Source organism: Gobio gobio, assembly GCF_949357685.1.
Source record: "Gobio gobio genome assembly, chromosome: 15".
NCBI lineage: Eukaryota > Metazoa > Chordata > Actinopteri > Cypriniformes > Gobionidae > Gobio > Gobio gobio.
In genome coordinates, this window is record NC_137108.1 from 15,029,854 (window position 1) to 15,051,017 (window position 21,164).

A 21,164-nucleotide genomic window follows, 5' to 3' on the forward strand; every position below is an offset into this window, starting at 1 on the left:
GACAGAAGTTAATGGTGTAAAGGAGAAACACCAAAGAGTTGTTTCAATGGTCATGAAACACTAAAACAGAGATTTTAACATGATGCTTTTTTATTTTAACATAATGCATGTTTTGCACTTCATGGAAAACAATGATGCCATGTTTTATGTTTAATATTAAGGGGGGAGTGGTTAATTTGGCATGTTTAAATCCGATAATGGACACAATGACATGTTGACTTAGTCAATGATGAAAAATTAATTTTCAGAATGGACAGAAAGCTAAACAATGCTTTTATTGTCCCTGCTTCAAGTGCTAATCTGAGGAGTCTCATTTTTTAAGCATCTGTAGAGCTTGTAAAAAGTTATAAATTATACTGTCAAAAACATAGGTTCTAGAAGATCTATTTAAACATATTTCCACAGTGTTCTTAAAAATGAGCAAACTTCTCATTCCTTTTTTTATTTGTATTTGTATATGACAGTTTTTGTAAATATGTATTTGATTAAACATACACTGCCGTTCAAAAACTAGAATTTTTTTCAGTACACTCTAAAAAAAAGGCTCGTAATCATAGGGGAACCTTTTTTAGTGCTATATAGCACCAATTTTGGTGCTTCAGTGGTTCTTCAGCGGTTCTTCAGAGGTGCTATATAGCACCTTAGTCAAAGAACCGGTGAAGAACCTCTGAAGAACCGCTGAAGAACCTCTGAAGAACCGCTGAAGAACCACTGAAGCACCAAAATTGGTGCTATATAGCACTAAAAAAGGTTCCCCTATGATTACGAGCCAAGAACCATTTTTGGTGCAATATAGAACCTTTTTTTTTTTAGAGTGTACGAAGTCTCTTATGCTCAAAAGTATAGTAAAACAATAATATTGTGTAATATTATTACAATTTAAAATAACTGTTTCTATTATAATATATTTTAAAATGTAATTTATTCCATTCATGGCAAACCTACTTTTTCAGTAGCTATTACTCTAGTCTTCAATGTCACATCCTTCAAAAATCATTCTGATATGTTGGTTTGAGTTATCAGTGTTGAAAATCATTGAGCTGAGGAAACATGATGCTCATTTTCAGCATTCTTTATTATAAAATGATTAATAATGTTACAAAATATATTTAATGTCTTTACTGTCACTTTTGATCAAATGAACCCTTGCTGAATATAGGTATTCATTTCTTTAAAAAGGCTTTTGAATGGTAGTGTAGTTGTTAGTATAATGTCTTTATTAGTATTATTATGAATGCTATTATCCCCAAACAGTCTTTGTTAATCTTTCTAACAAACTCATAGTGTGTTTTCAGTCTGGAAGTGAGTGAGATGTTGCTCTTGATCCCCTCCTAATAACCTCCCTTCACCCCTTCCCACCTTTTTTTCCAATCCTGAGGTGTTGAACAGCTGGCGCTAAAAAGGGGGATTTGTGTTAAACCTTAAAAGCTTTCATAAACACACGTAGGGCAGTGTTTCTTAACTGTGGGTGCCTGGATGAATAATTCAAATGTAATAAAATACACTATATTGCCAAGAGTATTAGGACACCCCTCCGAATCAATGAATTCAGGCGTTCCAATCAAGTGATTGGAATGCCTGAATTCATGATGAAAAATAAATTTTCCATGGCCACAGGTGTATAAAATCACCTAGGCATGCAGAATACTTCTACAAACATTTGTGAAAGAATGGGTCGCTCTGTCAATTCAAGCATGGTACCGTGATAGGTTGCCACCTGTGAAATAAGTCCATTTGTGAAATTTCCTCACTACTAAATATTCCAAGATCAACTGTTAATGGTATTATAACAGTTTGGGGATGGCCCCTTCCTGTTCCAACATGACTGCGCACCAGTGCACAAAGCAAGGTCCATAAAGACATGGATGAGTCGTGACCTCAACTCGATAGAACGCCTTTGGGATGAATTAGAGTGGAGACTTGCGAGCCAGGCCTTCTTGTCCAACATCAGTGCCTCACTTTACAAATGCGCTTCTAGAAGAATGGTCAAAAATTCCCTTAAAGGTCCCATGGCATGGCATTTTACTATTATTTTATAATGTTTCCTGCGGTGTACTTATATTGTTAGTATGACTTTTACATCATAAAATGTCATAATTTAGAAATAAAAGGCATTTTTTCTATACTGCTGTTTGCCCTGTGGCTGAATGCCCTGCTTCAAGAGGCGTGTCTGCTGTGAGACTTCAGTAAAAACGCCCACTGTTGTGATTGGCTGATATCTTTGCATTTTAAATGAGCGGAGGGGGCGTGGTTTAACGAGGTAGGAGCAGGCACGAACTGCTGCCAGAGAGACGGATGGACCTGAGTTCACTTCACATCAGTTCTCAGAATGTCTGAACTGTTGTAGTTACAGCATATACTGCAGGTTATTAGTCTATTTCTAGTCGGAGGGGCTGTCACTCATGTCAGAAAGTTAGTAACTTTAGTAAATTATGGATCAGCGCTGACTGGAGACGCGAAACGTTTAGAACGATTCAGTCCGATTTGGTGAACTGATTCGGTTCACTAAAAAGAACTGGTTCAAAAGAAAGATCGTTCGCGAACCGGACATCACTAACGTACCAGAGATGGAGCTCAGCGATTGCTAACAAAGTTATTTATAGTAACTACTGAGTTATGAGAGCGCTGTCAGTCAGCACGAGTTTATTGTGTTTGTATCTGAGAGTTCTGAATAACCACGAGTCCCAGTCACACCGAGTCTGTCTTCATCATTATTACCAACTTTGTAACACATGCAAAGTACCATTACAGCTGTCGAGATGAACGAGTTAAAAGTAAGTGTTGATAATAGCATTATTTTTAAAATAAAATAAAAGCGTCAGTGACGCACGTTGAGTACACAGCGCAAACAAAGACACAACAGCAGTAATCGAATGTAATCCAGTTTATTGTGGGGCTAGGCTGGCTAGCCCGGATATGCTCACGCTTACCCCCCTTCTGCTTAATCTCACGCCGCGTTTGGTGCCTCCGCTGTGGGCCAGATGCAGTACTGGGGGTCGGGGATGTTGAAGGCCAACGGCCAGTGCAGCCCGAGCTTCGGCTTGTGTGAAGTTTATCTCTAAAGATCTGACTCTGCCGATGTTGAGCAGAAACTCATGACTGTATGCACATTTTAGAACCGATAGACGCGATGAGGACGTACAAAAACACTGACTCACAAGATAGAAAACACCGTTCTGTCGTGAGAGAGAAGCCGCTGCGTGTGCACGAATAATAAATAATTAGCTACACATCAGAAATCACAGATCAGAAGGAACTGAAAAAAGACTTCTGTTTTCATTTGTACATCCAAACACTGAGAAACTGCCAGCATTCACTCGTTCACAAGCAATGATCTCTATTCTCTCGAGCATTTGTATGGGCGTGCCAGATTCTCTGGGCGGAGGAAAGGGAGGTAACCGTTCCTGCTTGGACGTCAAACCAGGAGACTTCAGGATTGGCTAGTCTGGCCTGTCATTTTCTCAAAGGCAGAGAAAGACAGCCAGAACTCGGTTTTACACCGATCAACATTTCTATCCACTTGGGGACAATATTCAGGCTAGGGGAACTCATATTAATGTTGAAAAACCTCATCAAAATGAAAATTTCATGCCATGGGACCTTTAAACATACACTGTAAATACATACACTCCTACACTGTAAAAAAATATTTTTTCAGTAGAGATAACTTGATTGTCTGGACAACAAGAAATTGTAAGTTTTCTTGTCCTCAACTAGACTGAAAGTTAAGTGAACAAATATAATTGTTTTTTTAACTCAAAAACATATGTTGAAACAACTGCACTAGATTTTCTTTTGAATGAACAAGTATAATTGTTGTTTTAACTTAAAAACATCAGTTGAAACAACTGCTCTAGATTTTCTGCCGGCTTTACTCCAATTATACTCCATTTATTTAACTGCAGTAAACTAAACTTAATTTACTATGTACAGCTGATTTATACAACACACTCTAATTATACCCTATAGACATGAATACATTTATTTAACTTATTTATACATACCACACCATATAAACCTAAAATCCGTGTTGTATTAACACGGCTAGTGAAAACAGCGCCCTCTGGCAGAGAGTGTGTAAGCCTTGTGAAAAGCCTTCCCAGAAGAGTTAAAGCTGTTATAGATGCAAAGAGAGGGGCCAACTCCAAATTAAACCCTAGAGATTAAGAATGTGATGTCATTAAAGTTCATGTGCATGTAAAGGCAGGCGTCCCAAAACTTTTGGCAATATAGTGTATCTGAATAGTCAAGTCAAGTCAACTTTATTTATATAGAACTTTTAACAATGCAGATTGTTTCAAAGCAGCTTTACAGTGTTAAACAGGAAAATAATGCAACAGAATTTTATTCAGCCGTATAGCCGTTCTGGAGAAAAACCCCATCAGGTGACCTAATAGAGAAAAATAAACCTTGGGCGAAACCAGGCTCAGTCGGGGTGCCAGTTCTCCTCTTGCCAATTAACAAACAGCGTATGATTATTATTCTGACAACTTTACAGGTCATAATAGATCGGAATATTCGAAAGATTGGAGGCAACACACCGGAGACGGGTTTATTGAGGATGCTGTATTGATGAAACAATTATTAAAGTGCAATATTCGAAAGATCGGAGGCAACACGCCGGAGACAGGTTTTATTGAGGATAACATATTGATTTAACAATTATCAAATAGGGATATTCGAACAATCGGAGTCATCACACCGGAGACGGGTTTATGTGTCGATGAGGCAATTTCAGGGGGAGTCTAATTGACATGGTCTCTGCAGACACCATCTGAACTGGATATGGCCCAGAGCCGGCTGACTGCAGTAGACCTCTGGATAAAACAGAGAGACTAACATTAGCGTAGATGTCATTCTTCTGATGATGTAACGAGTACATCAGGTGTTATGGGAAGTGTTCCCGGTTCCGGCTGACCTAGTTAATGCAGCCTAAAAATCATTTAATTGAAAAAGTGTTTTATGTGTATACCATAGTAAAGAGATGTGTTTTTAGTCTAGATTTAAACTGACAGAGTTTGTCTGCTTCCCGTACAATGCTAGGAAGACTGTTCCAGAATTTAGGTGCTAAATGGGAAAAGGATCGACCGCCTGCCGTTGATTTCGATATTCTAGGTATTATTAACTGGCCAGAATTTTGAGACCGCAGTAGACGTGATGGAGTATAATGTGTTAAGAGCTCGCTCAAGTACTGGGGAGCTAAACCATTAAGTGCTTTGTAAGTAATTAGCACTTATCATTCTATTCCTTGTCTGTCTGTCTAATTTATTTATTAAAAAAAAAAAAAAAAATATTCAGTTCTGTGCTAGATTAACTGAGACTTGTTACAGCACTTGCATATTGTTGATATTGTTGCCCTTGGACTGCTCTAGCTGCTTCTATTGCCCTCATTTGTAAGTCGCTTTGGATAAAAGCGTCTGCTAAATGACTAAATGTAAATGTAAATAAGCAAGATTTTAAAATGTATGCAATGTTTAATAGGGAGCCAGTGCAGTGTTGACAGAACTGGGCTAATATGGTCATTGGTATCAAAGAGCACACCCAGGTTCCTCACTGACGACGAGGACTTGACAGAGCAGCCATCAAGTGTTAGACAGTATTCTAGATTACAAATTGTGGAGCTTTTTTGTCCAATAATTAAAAATGCATTTTTTTCTGAATTGAGTTGCAGGAAATTACTGGTCATCCAATTTTTTATATCAGCTATGCATTCCATTAATCTTGTGAGTTGGTAAGTTTCTTCAGGGCGTGAAGAAATATAGAGCTGAGTATCGTCAGCATAACAATGAAAACTAACGCCATGGTTCCTAATGATATCTCCCAGTGGTAGCATGTACAGGGTGAAAAGCAATGGTCCTAGCACTGAGCCCTGCGGTACTCCATACTGAACTTGTGATCGGTGTGACATCTCTTCATTTACTGCTGCAAACTGATAACGGTCAGATAGGTATGATTTAAACCATGCCAATGCAATTCCACTAATGCCTACATAATTTTCGAGTCTATTCAAAAGAATGTTGTGGTCGAATGCAGCGCTAAGATCGAGTAACACTAATAAAGAGATACAGCCACAATCGGATGATAAGGGTAAATCATTTGTAATTCTGATGAGAGCAGTCTCAGTACTATGATACGGTCTAAATCCTGACTGGAAATCCTCACAAATACCATTTCTTTCTAAAACATAATTGTGAAGACACTGCCTTTTCAAGTATTTTTGACAGAAAGGGTAGATTTGAGATTGGCCTGTAATTTACTAATTCTGTAGGATCAAGTTGCGTTTTTTTAATAAGTGGTTTAATAATAGCCAGCTTAAAAGTTTTCGGTACATATCCTAATGACAAGGATGAATTAATGATATTAAGAAGAGGATCTATGACCTCTGGTAGCATCTCTTTTAATAGCCTAGTCGGTACAGGGTCGAGCATACATGTTGTTGATTTTGATGATTTAACGAGTTTAGCCAATTCTTCTTCTCCTATAGCAGTGAATGAGAGTAATTTTTCCTCAGTGACACTACAATGCTCTGTCTGATGTGATACTGTAGTAGACGGCTGCATGGTTAAAATTTTCTTCCTAATATTATCAATCTTACATGTAAAGAAGTTCATGAAGTCATTACTGCTGTGCTGTTTACAAACATCAGAAGTTGACGCTTTATTTTTGGTTAATTTAGCCACTGTATCGAATAAATACCTAGGGTTGGGTTTGTTTTCTTCTAAGATAGTCGAGAAATAAGCAGATCTAGCAGTTTTTACGGCCTTTCTGTATGCGATCATGCGATCTTTCCACAAATGACAAAAGACCTCTAGTTTTGCTTTCTTCCAGCTGCACTCCATTTTTCTGGCTGCTGTTTTAAGGGCCTTAGTGAGCTCGTTGTACCACGGCATTGGACCATTTTCTTTAATCTTCTTTAAGTACAGGGGAGCAACTGTGTCTAAAGTGCTGGAAAAGAGAGAGTCAATAGTTTCTGTTGCAACATCGAGTTCTTCTAAGCTATCTGTGATGCTGAGGAGATGATACTGATGAGGAAGATTATTTAAAAAGCAATCTTTAGTGGCGGCAGTGATTGTCCTGCCATTTTTGAAACGAGGGGCGGCTTTGCAGCCTTAGCTAAATTAAGTATACATGATACTAGGTAATGATCTGAGATGTCATCGCTCTGCTGCAGAATTTCAACGGTATTATTCCATGTGACAATATTAGGTCTAAAGTATGATTATGGTGATAATATTATGCCAAATAAGTACAGTATAAGTTATACATAAGAGTGATATTATTTATCTATAAGCTATAGTAGTAATTTAAATGTATTGAAATTGTAGCTATTATTTTAGTAACATTGTGACCATGGCCGTAGCCAAATATGAGGTCACCGTAGGTGTAGGTAGCTAAACCAAACATTTCATATTTGATAGCTGTTTTAGGACAGAAATGTTAAACAATCAACAAAAATAATCAGGCAAACTAATAGACTTTTGTCTAATTTCGGCATTTTGAATTGAAAATAGGCCTATATAATTTATGTGATTTAATGTAATAATTAGTAACTGTTAATGTGAGGGGAGAAGAAAAATTACAAAGCCGTTTTCATCATATTAGGCATAAGATTAATAATTTATGTGTACATATTGTGAATGAATTAAATTATTTAATTTAAATTTATTTACCTAGCGTTCGTAGCCTTCAGTAAATTCACTTATTATTAACAAAACATATAGGCTAAATATCAGTTGACCCTATGTTTACTTTCCTCACTGAGACAGACGAAAATGAAAAGACTATCAGTCAAAACTCAGCTTTAGGAGGGGAAGAGACAGGGCAAGATAAGGAGACTCGGAGAAAAAAAAAAGAGTGATGGAGATTATGGAGAGAGAAGGTATTGACAAATAATCTACTTCCCACTGACATTTTGGTTTTAAAGCTATTTCTTATCTATTTTTTGGCCATCAAACGTCTTGAAATGCACATATGTAGATCAGAGAAATCAACATTTTCTCGGCGGAGAAAATTGGGCTTAAATTTGGGACCTCAGGGATGATAAAACCCTCCCTACGGCCCTGATTGTGACTACTCTAAAAGTGCTCTGCATTATCTATAACATCTAGAAAAATACACAGGAAAGTAAAAATAGAGGAAAAACCATGAGATTTTTTAGAATTATGAGATGCAGTACAAATATGGACAAATACATGGGAAGGATGCAGTGGGCAGGTGGTAGAGGGAAGAGGTGGGGTATGTGTTTGGGTGGTTGTATGATTGAGTGGGTGTGTGGGGTTGGTTAGAGGCGGCTGCTGTCAGACCCCTGCTTGCTACGAGACCACCTACAGCAACCCTGCCATCACACAGTCTATTTTTACACCCTCACAGGCAGCATGTAATTACGCAGAAGCTGCAGGCACCGATATGCCCCGCGAACATCACACTCCTCTCATTCTCTCCTCTCCTATGCTACCGTGTAATCGCTCCATATTGTTTCTGACCTGCAATGCTGCCTCAGCCTCTTCCAGAGCAGGCCTGGCTGCCTCCAACTTCTCTTCAGCGATGGCCTTGTCTGCAGAGATGCTGTCAACTATGGCCTGTGCTTTATCTTTGACCTTTTGAACTTCGACTTTGACCTTTTCAGCAGCCTGAGCCTTCACGGTCACCTCCTTTAACACCTGAAACAAAAAAGAGAAAACACTAATATTGTAATATCTGTGGCTTTTCACGCTATAATTCGGAGTCTGAGGTTATTCATTTATCATCCTAATGTTCAGAGCTAAGTATTGATCTTTAGTTAGCCTGTGACTGGAAGGCAAGTCTTTCACCGAATTGATACTTTCAAGCTTTATGGAGCATGACAGATTTAATTTAGAATAAAATAGAATGAAATTAATTTTTATTCCTACAGGGAAATTTATCTTGGATTACTTTTCCATACTTAAAGTTAAAATCCTGATAGAAACTGAAGCAGCATCTCTTTCTTCTGTATTGTAACATACATCTGAGCACAGCAGACTATTTAAAAGAAAAAATATAGGAAGGGGACATGGTTCTATTAATTGGTTGTTGACTGGATTTTGAAATGTAGGCATTGGACTCAAAAGTGGAGGCAATCAGGCAGATGATTGAGAGCTTGCCGGCGCATGGTTTAAAGGGATAGTTCACCCACAGTTTTAATTATCCCATAATTCACTCACCCTCAAGCCATCCTAGGTGTATATGATATTCTTCTTTCAGACAAAATACAAGCTTCAGAAGGCCTTTAATACCCCCCAGATAGAATTCTGATGTTTTCACCAGAAGGTCCAGCTATGACATTTTGGTTAAACATCATGAGGTCAAAACATTTAAAAAAAATTAAATTATAAATTTTCATTTCATGCGGACTTTAAGGTTAACATAGACTCGCACATTCACATAATCACAGCAGCATCAATCAATGCAACACGGTACATAACAATACATAGGTATATCTCCCCATCCACACATATAGACTATAAATTCACTGTGAATAATCGTAACATATTGTACAGTCCCTGTAGGACCCATATTAAATATTTCTTATTGGCTGAAATAATTGCATCAACCAGTTTAGTCTTCTCCACTTCAATTTTCTACCAGGAGATGGTAACTAAAACTTGCAATGGAGAGTTATCTTCTGAGCCTGTCTAATGAGATGTTAATTGTATCAACAGGAGATATGGCCAGTAATTAACACTGATCATTTTTAATGGCACTTATCACAAGGTGCGAAATCTGTGATTGTATCAGTTACTGCAATAATCAGTGATGCAAATCTGATTAAACTCTGTAAGACTGACAGAAATACTCAAATAACTAAGGCCATTGATCAATTGAACATCCAATTGCATTAGCATCTTTTGCCATTATAGCAATTATTTTAAAGGTCCTGTTCTTCGTGATCCCATTTTTCAAACTTTAGTTAGTGTGTAATGTTGCTGTTAGAGCATAAATAATACCTGTAAAATTATAAAGCTCAAAGTTCAATGCCAAGCGAGATATTTTATTTAACAGAAGTTCCCTTTCAAAGCCTACAGCGAACGGCCGGTTTGGACTACATCCATGTATATCCTGCTTTAATTACGTCAGTAGAACAGTTTGTCGACTAACCTCCGCCCACAAGAATACGTGAAAAAGGGGGCGTGGTCTTGTTGCTCCCTCGTGGAGAAGAGGGAGTGTTGCGTTCGGTTCGGTTCGGTTCGGTTGCGTTTGTCGCCATGTCGTTCAGACGCTGTTATTTTCATCCCGGAGTCAAATCACCTTTGTTTGGCCTTCAGGGGCTGTAGTTTGAGCGCGTTCATCTCCCCGTTATGGTAAGAGGCGTGACCTTTCCGGTAACGTGCGCTCTGCGTGCCCTAAGCTGCTGTCGAATCACCACACGGGAACCGCTGGCACAATCAGTACTCGTTACGTGTTTCTGAAGGAGGGACTTCATAGAACAGGGAAATCTTCAAGCCGTTTTGAGGACAGTGAAAACAGCGGTATAGAGATAAGTAAATTGTGTGAAAAATACTGTTTTTTTACACATGAAACATGAACACATGTTATATTGTACACTGTAAACACAATCAAAGCTTCAAAAAAACACGAAAAACGGGACCTTTAAGAGGAGGTGGCCAGTTCCACAACCCATTGAGCATCCAGCAGTATAGGAACACCTACAAACGACCAACAGTACAAAATCTTGGTGCCTCTGAGTGTGAAAATCACTGTGAGCATTAACAGTTTAAAAAGTTTGTGAGAAAATCTAGTGTAGGCATGGGTAATTTGGTCCCGGAGGGCCACTGTCCTGCAGAGGTTTGTTCCTTCCCTAATTGTCTGAAAAATTTCAAGCAACCCTGAAGAGTTCAGTTAGATTTTTTTTTAGGTGTATTTGATTAAGGTTGGAGCAAAACCCTACAGGACAGGGGCCCTCCAGGACCGAAGTTCCCCATACATGATCTAACCTGGTAGGACTTGCACTCTTAAGGTGAGCGTGCACAAAATGACCTGCACAATAGGTTGGTTGTAAATAACTGTTATTTATTTTAGGGACTTGCTTTGCCCACAGGACAAAACATGTCGATATCTGAGTAATGAACTCTTGTACTCTTGTTCCTGTACAACAAACCAAGAAGTGAAATATCGTCTAAAAATGTTTGGGATGACAACTCAAGCTATCAATCAAGTATAGAATGAACAGGACAGGGCTGACACACCCCAGATGGGCCTCAGTACAAATTGACCTGTACTTTGAGAAAACTTTGTTGACCATCAAACTATGGTTAGAAATTATAAATAGAATGAATTGAAAATACTATTTAGGGATACAATTATTTGTGTCTGGGGAGACAATAATCAACAAATGAATGAATGAATGAATGAATGAATGAATGAATGAATGAATGAATGAATGAATGAATGAATGAATGAATGAATGAATGAATGAATGAATGAATGAATGAATGAATGAATGAATGAATGAATGAATGAATGGCATTTATATAGCGCTTTCATATGTACTACTGTACACCCAAAGCACTTTACAACTATGTCAGGGGTCTCTCCTCAACCACCACCAGTGTGCAGCATCCACTTGGATGATGCGATGGCAGCCACAGTACAACGGCACCAGTCCACTCACCACACACCAGCTATTGGTGGAGAGGAGAAAGGGTGATAGAGCCAATTCAATGGATGGGGATTATTAGGAGGCCATGATTGGTAAGGGCCAATGGAGGGAATTTGGCCAGGACACCGGGGTTACACTCCTACTCTTTTTACGAGAAGTGCCATGGGATTTTTAATGATCACAGAGAGTCAGGACCTCGGTTTTTAACATTTCATCCAAAGGACGGATACACACAGATGCTTTCTACATGCATATTTACCATATCAGCCTTCTCGTTGGCTATCTGAAGTTCTTTCTCCTTCACCTCCAGCTCTTTGCTGAGGGCAGCAACAGACTCAGAGGCCTCCTTGAGTTTCTGGAGGCCGGTGTTCATCCTAATGAAACAATACACATGGATATGAAAGTCTACATGGCCAGACTCCACATCACTTTTTACAGAAAGTCAGGGGGGAATCCAATATGAATGCATTGCGCCTGCTGATAATGCTGTTTATTTGCACACACTGTTTGAGCTATTTTAGCTCACAGTTCATTAAATTAATTATGCAAATCAGGAAACAATACAAATGCACCCAAAAAATATTTGATTAGGTTGTGGAGGATACAGCAGATTACATGGCGTACTTTGCGGGCATTTTACAGTATCACTCCACAGCATCCAATCTATCATCTGCTTTCCATGGTCAATGATACTACAGTAATTATGCTGCAGGCTGTAGGCAAATAAAGCTTTTTTATAGTTTTTAAATAAGGTAGAATTTATAGTTCAATTTACATAGAAATGCCATGTTTGGACTTAAAGGATTAATGACGACTTCATTCAAATACATTAAGTGCAGCACTATTTCAATACCAGGTTTAGCACCTGGTTAAAATATGATCTAAGTTGTCTTTTTTCTTTTTTTTTACTGAAATGCAGTGTACAAAATTAGTGCAACCCTTTAGTGAATTCGCCCCTTGGAGTCAGAGCATGACACAATATATGTATAGCTTTTGTATAGACCACTAAATATATTTTATTTTATATATTTATTTTCCTATTTATTTAATGTAAGCTTGTGTTTTCTAGTTTTGATGATACTGACCTTTCGGCGAGAGTCTGAACCTCTGAGTGCTTCTCTTTGTAGATGGTCTTGTAGTCGTGGATGAAGGACAGGTAGGATTTGGGTGTGACATGTGTGGAACGTCGGTACCGCTGAAAATAATCTGCACACTTTTCTGCCACCCCATCCTGAAAAGAGCCCATGCACTGAACAACTTCCCCCTTTACCTCAGGAGTGCAATCTATGTCATATGTGGACAGGAAGTGTTCTGACACTGAGGAAAAAATAAATAAAAAGCTTTTTTTTATTATTTCTTTGCACAACATACACATATAAACTGCTTATCTGGCAATGGCCACAATCCCATTCACTTTGCAATGACTGATTGCTGTGATGCTTTTCTTGATTGTCTTTCAATACATTTAAATTATTGCTACATTAACCCTCCTGTACCAACAGAGCACAAGAGCTGCTGCTATTATGATTGATTTAAATTGTTTGTGGAACATTTTGTGCTATTCCTAAATTACTTGTTTTCTGTCTGCGTTAAAATATAGGCACACAAATTTACTTGGACAATATGGACAATCATGGTGGCTATTTTCAGATTATAAAACCTTGGTGGACCAAGTGTTATTTTTTATAGGTAATCTGGTCTGGGGTTTGTCTGGTTAGATGCTAGGTCTCCATTGTCAGTAATTCATAAGTAGTCATATATTCTGACAAAAGTTTTTTTTTATTTCCACAAGTAACACAAATCATAAAAAGGGCATTATTTTGTAGTAAATGCTTTGATAGTACCAATTTTTAAAAGCTCCTAATGTGTGAATCTTTGAAAAAGTTAACTTGTTTAATATCACTCGCTTCAAATTTACAGTACCCATGAAGCAAAGGGGTCAAACTGGGCCAAAACTATTTGGAACAGTGTGGAAAAAATGGTTAGTCCATCCATGTCCAATCCATCCATGTACTGTATTCTCCATTCTAGTTTTGGTTTGATTCAGAACAGCATGTGCTACATTCCCTCATAGACATGAGATATTTTTGATTGGGCCATCAGAATCACCACCAGATTTTAGGGTTCCCCCTGGGTATATTGGACCACCTTAGGTCTGACATTTCAAATTACTGACCTGCGATCAGAGCATCTTTGGGCCAGCGGCTAAACCAGTCCATGGTGCATCCTGAAATAAGAGCAGGAAACTTCAAAGCTCGATTACGGAACCTCTCTCCAACTGGAGAGAAGCACAGAACCACATGAAGGTTCTGCCTCACTCTGCTCATAAAATAGTCATGTAGGTTTTCATTCGTGGGCGGTCGCCGTGGAAACTCTCGCTTCATGACTGGAATGAGGTCACTAATAATCTCGTCAATCTCATCTCGAGCAAACAGATTGGACACCTGTGGAAGAGAGAATATTTCACACCTCATTAGATTAAACCTAGCCCTGGTTTCTCAGGGAATTTACAACAAATGTACAATCTTGACAATAGACACACCTGAGGGGACAAAATTACTCCTTCAAGAAAGGGAAGATTTTTTTTAAATGTTTTTAGTCATTTTCTGAATCACTTAAGGGATAGTTATCGTTTATTCATACTCATATCATTCCAAACCTGTATGATTTTCTTTCGTAGACCACAAAATGAGACATTCTGAAGACCGCACTCTTTTACAATAAAAGCATGTTGCGTATATTCAGGTTTGATGTCAATGATGATAGTAAGCTGATCACTGTAAGTCAAGTGTTTTATTTGTATATTGTCCGAGGGGAGGGCTCCGAGCTCCGAACCCAGAGTACTCCCCCATCCTTGACTGAGATGGGAACAAGAGCAACTCAATTGAACTCAATTGGAATTAATAAGTTTCATTCAGATTGTAAAGGGTGGTTTATTCCTTTTGAAATCCGATCGAGAGGACATCCGATCGAGAGGACAACACCTGATTGAATTGAAAATTGTATTGCGAGTACTGCGCATGTGCAATGATGTAGAAATAGCGTAATGACATATGACGCATGGAACAAGCTGTTCTTCTTGTTGAATAAAGTGTCATGAATGAGTCCCACCATCCACAGACAACTGGTTTTGAGCATGGGATGGGGCGTTTTTACTGCTTGATAAACAAGCAGCACGGCTCAATGCTTCATGTGCTCGTCATCTCCTAACTAGGACCCAAAATAGATACATATTAAGTCTGCTTTTTAAAACAAAGGCAAGGAGGATGGTTTGTATGCAACAACAGTGGGAAACTCATATATTTGTGCAGTGTGCGCATGTCAAAAGCTTGTGACATTTAAACGCGCACATCAGCCCGAGCATTTTATTTAGTGTTCATGTAAACACTACAGTTGGATTCTTCAATCGGAAATTAATTAATTCAGATTGAAGCAAAAAGTGTCCATGTAAACGTAGCTAGTGTGGTTCAAAGATCTAAGACCATAGATGAATTAGCAAAACATGAAATAGGACAAAAAAATATATAATAATATTATAATCACTATGAAAAGTCAGACTGAAAATTTATTTCATGAAAAGTCCTCCTTTTACTTAATTAGCCAGCCCAGGCCAGCAGCATCACTTGAGCTATTCTAGTATGTTTTTAAAATGTTTCTAAGAAGCTGTTTGTGCACATCAGTGAAAGCTTTTTTACAAAGAAGCTAGCATGTATTACAAATTTGATTGGTGACCTAGGAAGTATCTTATTTCTTTTTTTTGTTTTTTATTTTCACAAACACTAAAACTTATTTTCAGGCTTAAATTCCATTTTGAATACCAGATTTTCAATGTGGTCTGATACTCTTATACACTGTATGAGACGATGCTATTTTATTAGAAGAGTCTACAACAGTCTGTCAGGAGACAAAAGGCTCTCAGAAGGTCTAGAAATGGATTAGTGCATCAATTCTCCTGCCGCATGACAGAGTACCACACTCTCAGTCTCACGGAAACACAGCAATAACCATGACATAAAAATGCTGCAGTCTAGTCATGTCTCTTAAAGACTTATCTTGCTGTTCTGCTCTCTTTTCAGAATCCTGGATAATAACTTGCACTAAACTCCATTTGTTATTGCATCTGTCTTCCACATTGACATTGCAGTCTCGCCTCATCAGTTCCCTGACTAAACCCAGAGATCCTCAGGATAACTGAGGGCTTGTGCGTTTCATTAATATTCTTGAGCAGGGCCATCTCTCCCCGGGTCCTCGAGTGCACTTCTCCTCTGCAGTCAATTCTCTTTATGTACTTAACAGCATGATTAATGAAATAACAACCTTCACCAAATCTGTCTGACCAAAAACCTTTCTAAGACTTTATGACAGCTTAAAAAAAAAAACAATAGGTGCACCCTGCGGTTGAATTATAGCCAATTATTCTCAAACCCCTTTATTTATTCAGGGATGGTGAGAAAGACACTTTGGAGCATAGTGTTAATTAAACACATTTAGTCATTTGTAAAGCTCTTTATTCTTTCTAGTGCTTATTCTCTTACTGTCTTCCCTGTGGCTACCTACTCTTTTCTCTCTTTCATATAGGTCCATTGAATCTTTTCCCACAGATCTCTGCAGAATGTTCTGCAGATTTCCACAGAATTTCTTTCAATACATTCATTTCCTACCTCTTGCGTTTTTGTATATTACATATTATGCAAATCATATGATGCTTTTAGCTACCATAATAATCTTAACCATGTTTTAATCCATTCCGAAGAGTTATTGCGCACATATCCCACCTAAAATCAGCACAGACAACACACTCTTCATGACAACTTGTAACAATTCATACCAGATGGTAAAGTTTTATGTTTTAGCAGGTTTTCTACCATACCAACTTACAACTTTTATAAGGTTTTCCCTTATAAATAAGATAGCTAGGTTTAGGACTTTGGGTACGTATAGGTTTGTTGTAGCCCAACCTACAACCTAGGCCAACTTCTCATCAGCAGATTCCACCTGTTCCTACTCAAGAGCCACCTTGATTTGAACCCTTATAATATGTTGTGCGTCAGTTTTGAACTGCAATTTTGGAGTTGTTGTTAACCTAGAATGTTTTTCTTGAAATTGTGTGACTATTTCTCATTCAGGGTCATGAAAACACCTGCAAAGTTTTGACACTCTGAAGTGTTGTGGAATGTGCTATATGAAACTTCTATTATGATTGTGATTTTAGCGTCTCAGTTTGACTAGCAAATTACATGGTTAGACAGGTGCACTGACCCAAAATTGTAATCATAAATATCATGGTTTCACAGACAAGACATTTTCAATTTTTTAATATTTTATATATATTTAAGTAGCTTTTATAAAAGTGCCTTAGAAACAATCATTACTGGTGTGCATCTTGAGACAAAACATTTTAAGGTATGTTGCTCTGAGTTAAGACAGCTCAAACATCAATTTTTAGCCTGGGACTAGGCTTAAGCCTTGTCTGTGAAATCGGACACATATACCGATCCGGCATAACATTATGACCTTCCTAATATTGTGTTGGTCCCCCTTTTGCTGCCAAAACAGCCCTGACCCGTCGAGGCATGGACTCCACTAGACCCCTGAAGGTATGCTATGGTATCTGGCACCAAGATAATAGCAGCAGATCATTTCAGATCAAGTAAATTGTGAGGAGGGGCCCCATGGTTGTTCAGCACATCCCACAGATGCGCGATTGGATTGAGATCTGGGGAATTTGGAGGCCATGTCAACACCTCAAATGGCAGGGCACATTATCCTGTTGAAAGAGGCCACAGCCACCAGGGAATACCGTTTCCATGAAAGGTTGTATATGGTCTGCAACAATGCTTAGGTAGGTGGTACATGTCAAAGTAAAATCCAGATGGATGGCAGGACCCAGCAGAACATTGCTCAACGCATCACACTGCCTCCACCGGCTTGCCTTCTTCCCATAGTGCATCCTGGTGCAATGTGTTCCCTAGGCTATCCACGTAATGTAAAAGAAAATGTGGTTCATCAGACCAGGCAACCATCTTCCATTGCTTCATGGTCCAGTTCTGATGCTCATGTGCCCACTGTTGGCACTTTCGGCAGTGGACAGGGGTCAGAATAGGAACCCTGACTGGTCTGTGGCTATGCAGCTCCATATGCAACAGAGTGCGATGCACTGTGTATTCAGAAACTTTTCTATCAGAATCAGCATTAACTTTAGCAATTTGAGCTACAGTAGCTCATCTGTTTGAACGGACCACACGGGCCAGCCTTCTGGCCCCACGTGCATCAATGAGCCTTGGTCGCCCATGACCCTGTCGCTGGTTCACCACTGTTCCTTCCTTGGACCACTTTTGATAGATACTGACCACTGCTGACCGGGAACACCCCACAAGAGCTGCAGTTTTGGCTCTGATCCAGACATCTAGCCATCACAATTTGGCCCTTGTTAAACTCTCTCAAATCCTTATGCTTGCCCATTTTTCCTGCTTCTAACACATCAACTTTGAAGACAAAATGTTGACTTGCTGCCAAATATATCCCACACACTAATAGGTGCCATGATGAAGTGATAATCAGTGTTATTCACTTTATCTGTCAGTGGTCATAATGTTATGCCTGATCGTGTATGTTCTTAAGTTTACTTTGTAATATGCAAAAAGTATTAATGTTAAATGTTTCTGTTTTTACATTATTTTTCATAGTGTGGATTTTGGTGAACTGAATCCAATTAGGGTCGAATTGACCCGAGACTTAATGATCTTACCCAGAATTTTAACATAATACAAGGGGAAAAGGATGAAAGAGAAACATAGAAATCAGGCTGATTCCTTGTAGGAATATTGTAGAAAATTATTGTAAAACTAAGTTTTTAACAGTTATTAACCTCAACATGATCAATTAGGTAGATTTAAAATAAAATGCTAAAAAATGTATGGCCTCAGTCCAAATCAACTTAAAGAGACAGTTCACACACAAATGAAAATTCTGCCTTCATATACTCACATACGATGTTGTTCCAAATCCAAAAGACTAAAATCTTCGAGACACAGATTAAGATATTTTTATTGAAACATGAGAAAGCACGGAACACACGGAAAGTCCAGGAAAAGATCCAAAAGTTTAATCAATCTATATGAACCCAGTGGCTTAATCCAAGTTTTGTGAAGAGATATGATCGCTTTATATGATCAAGAGATTTAATTTAGGCTTTTATTTACATCTAAACAATGATCTCCACACATACATATAGCGCACAGGGAAGCTCAAACTTGTATCTTGTGGGTTTAGAACAACATGGTGGTGAGTAAATGGTGACAGAAATATTCTCTTTGAACATTTTACCGAAGTGCCCTGTCTCTTTCAATAAATGTAATCTACATAAACAGTTTGTCTATCCAACTCGTCCCTCTGTCCACCTTCAGCTCTGCAGAAGCGCAGTGCTTTCCCCTGAGGTGCGGACACGTTAACGCAACACCTCCTCAATGCTGCTCTGTTGGTTTCAGAGTGATGGATGGAACAAGCGAGTGCACAACAAGCGAGTGCAGCCAATGTTCTCTGGCAGGTGTCACATTGCAGGATGCAGAGCTGACGTTTTTTTCCCCTCTTTGACAAACCCATCTGTCTGTCTAATATGAAGCAATGCATCTCGTGCCTCACAGATCCAATTTATTTGTGTGTCATTACCACACAGAATGAGCTCTGTAATTTGTCAGAGGACAGGGTAACATGCTCCCTTTGTTTATTTTCATTATAGCACCTCGGGAAATCTGACTTATTTGCAGTGACATAAAGGTTGAGTTATAGGGGGCATACATTGTAACCTTGGGAACATATGTAGCTTGGCTTATTTTACTGTGTGTTCTAAAACATCATGTAACGGCTCAGAATGGATGCTGTGGGGCTTGTGGGGAAGGGTGTTTCTATACACATGATGTCAGAAAGGTTCTCTGACCTCTCCTGATGAAAGCACGTTGTTCATGTACTCCAGGAAGGATTCCTCCTTAATCTCGTTGTCAGTGAAAATAAAGCTGATGCCTTTTCCCTGTTGTCCAGCGGTTCTGTACAAGCCCTTCAAGTCCTCCATCAGATTGGGGGTGTTGTAGGAACTACAGAAAAACACAAGTTTAGGCATGCAAATTGATTGCACTTTTCTTTTTGGCATTCTTCCTGGCCTATAACTGTGTTCATTTGTGGCAACATTTTTGCAAAACGCAAAATATGTTGCATTGTGCAAGTTTTGCGACAGTTTTAAAGTGAAACTTCCAGTGAGTGGAGCTAAAAGCATGTTTAGTTTTACCGGAACAGATTAATGTGAATCTGGCAACGTTTTATTACGTTGGTTTTTGTGCGTATCACAGCAGTTCTAAATTTAAATATCTGTTGAGTGGCGCTAAAAGCTTAATGCTCCATCATGTTAAATATTGTACACCTACACTAAAGCCTAAACATACCCGATAGTGTTAACAAAAGCAAATGTGAAAAAAAGGAATCGTAACCATGCCATTTTAGCTTGTGTTTTAAACTCTTGTCTTTGAGCTCTTTTATCGTGACTTGTCTTTCACGGGATTCGTACACAAGCTCTCAGCATTGCAAGTACAATTCTGTATCAGCTGAGCTACCAAGCAAATTTGGTATGTCAGAAAACCTGAACATATGGAGCTGGTTAAGTGATGCAAACTCCAAAATGTATTTGTTTACAAATCATGCACTATGGTAATTTTTTGAGGTCATAACATAGTTTTGTGCAAGGAGCTGCGTGAAAACAAGTCATTAATCCATAATCTGCCCCACAATCATAAATGTGTATGAAAACGATAACAAGTGCTTGCTGTTTTACTGCCTCTAGTGTAGTGGCCTCTGCCTCGTGTGTATGTATATATTGGTACGTATTTTGCATTTTGTGAAAATGTTGCCACAGGTAAGTTTTTCCATTGAGACCAGGTTGCATGAAACAAATCACAACTCTACTGTTTATGAATAAATACAATTATTATTACTACAATTAGCATATTACACAGCATATGCTGTCAATGTCCTTGTAATTGCAACATGTGTTTTCTGTATAGCAATATGTTGCCATTTCACAACACCGTACCAAAGAGAGTTATGGAGTAGGGTGTGAAAATACTGCCTGGATACAGAGAATTGCGAGCAGCTTGTGTTTTGAAGGCAATAAGGTGAAATCTATCTGTTTTCTCTGGAGACTCTCACACATAGCTTGAGATCAACACCAGATTCATTCATATTATTATCAAATATAAGCAGCAATGAAAACCTCCAAATATGAGTCAAACTGCTGAAGGCTTTCTGCTATAATCACACAGCAAACGAAGAAGAGCACTGGGGAATTACAGATGACTACAGGCAAAACATTCCATTCCTCAGAAAACGATTCCCTCCAAACCCCCAGAATCAGATATAAAAAAGAGTCACTTGAAAGATGTCTTTCTGCAGACTTCAATGAGCAGATATTCCCTCTTTCAATTTTAGTATTGAATTATCAATTGCATTGGAAGACAAGGGTCTGAATTGAAAATGTCCAGTCTCATTGTCTGAATCAGAT

At 38.6% G+C, this 21,164-nt stretch overlaps 1 protein-coding gene across 1 annotated transcript in view; it reads right to left on the reverse strand.

The window, feature by feature from the left end:
* dnah5 (dynein, axonemal, heavy chain 5) overlaps positions 1 to 21,164 on the reverse strand; it is a gene marked incomplete at both ends in the record, with an annotated part of 196,011 nt that overhangs the window by 68,126 nt on the left and 106,721 nt on the right. Inside the window, 5 exons of the mRNA XM_079837438.1 lie at positions 8,484 to 8,660; positions 11,877 to 11,991; positions 12,703 to 12,934; positions 13,794 to 14,061; positions 19,554 to 19,707. Of these exons, the coding sequence (XP_079693564.1) occupies positions 8,484 to 8,660; positions 11,877 to 11,991; positions 12,703 to 12,934; positions 13,794 to 14,061; positions 19,554 to 19,707 (946 nt within the window). The remainder of the gene's footprint in view (positions 1 to 8,483; positions 8,661 to 11,876; positions 11,992 to 12,702; positions 12,935 to 13,793; positions 14,062 to 19,553; positions 19,708 to 21,164) is intronic.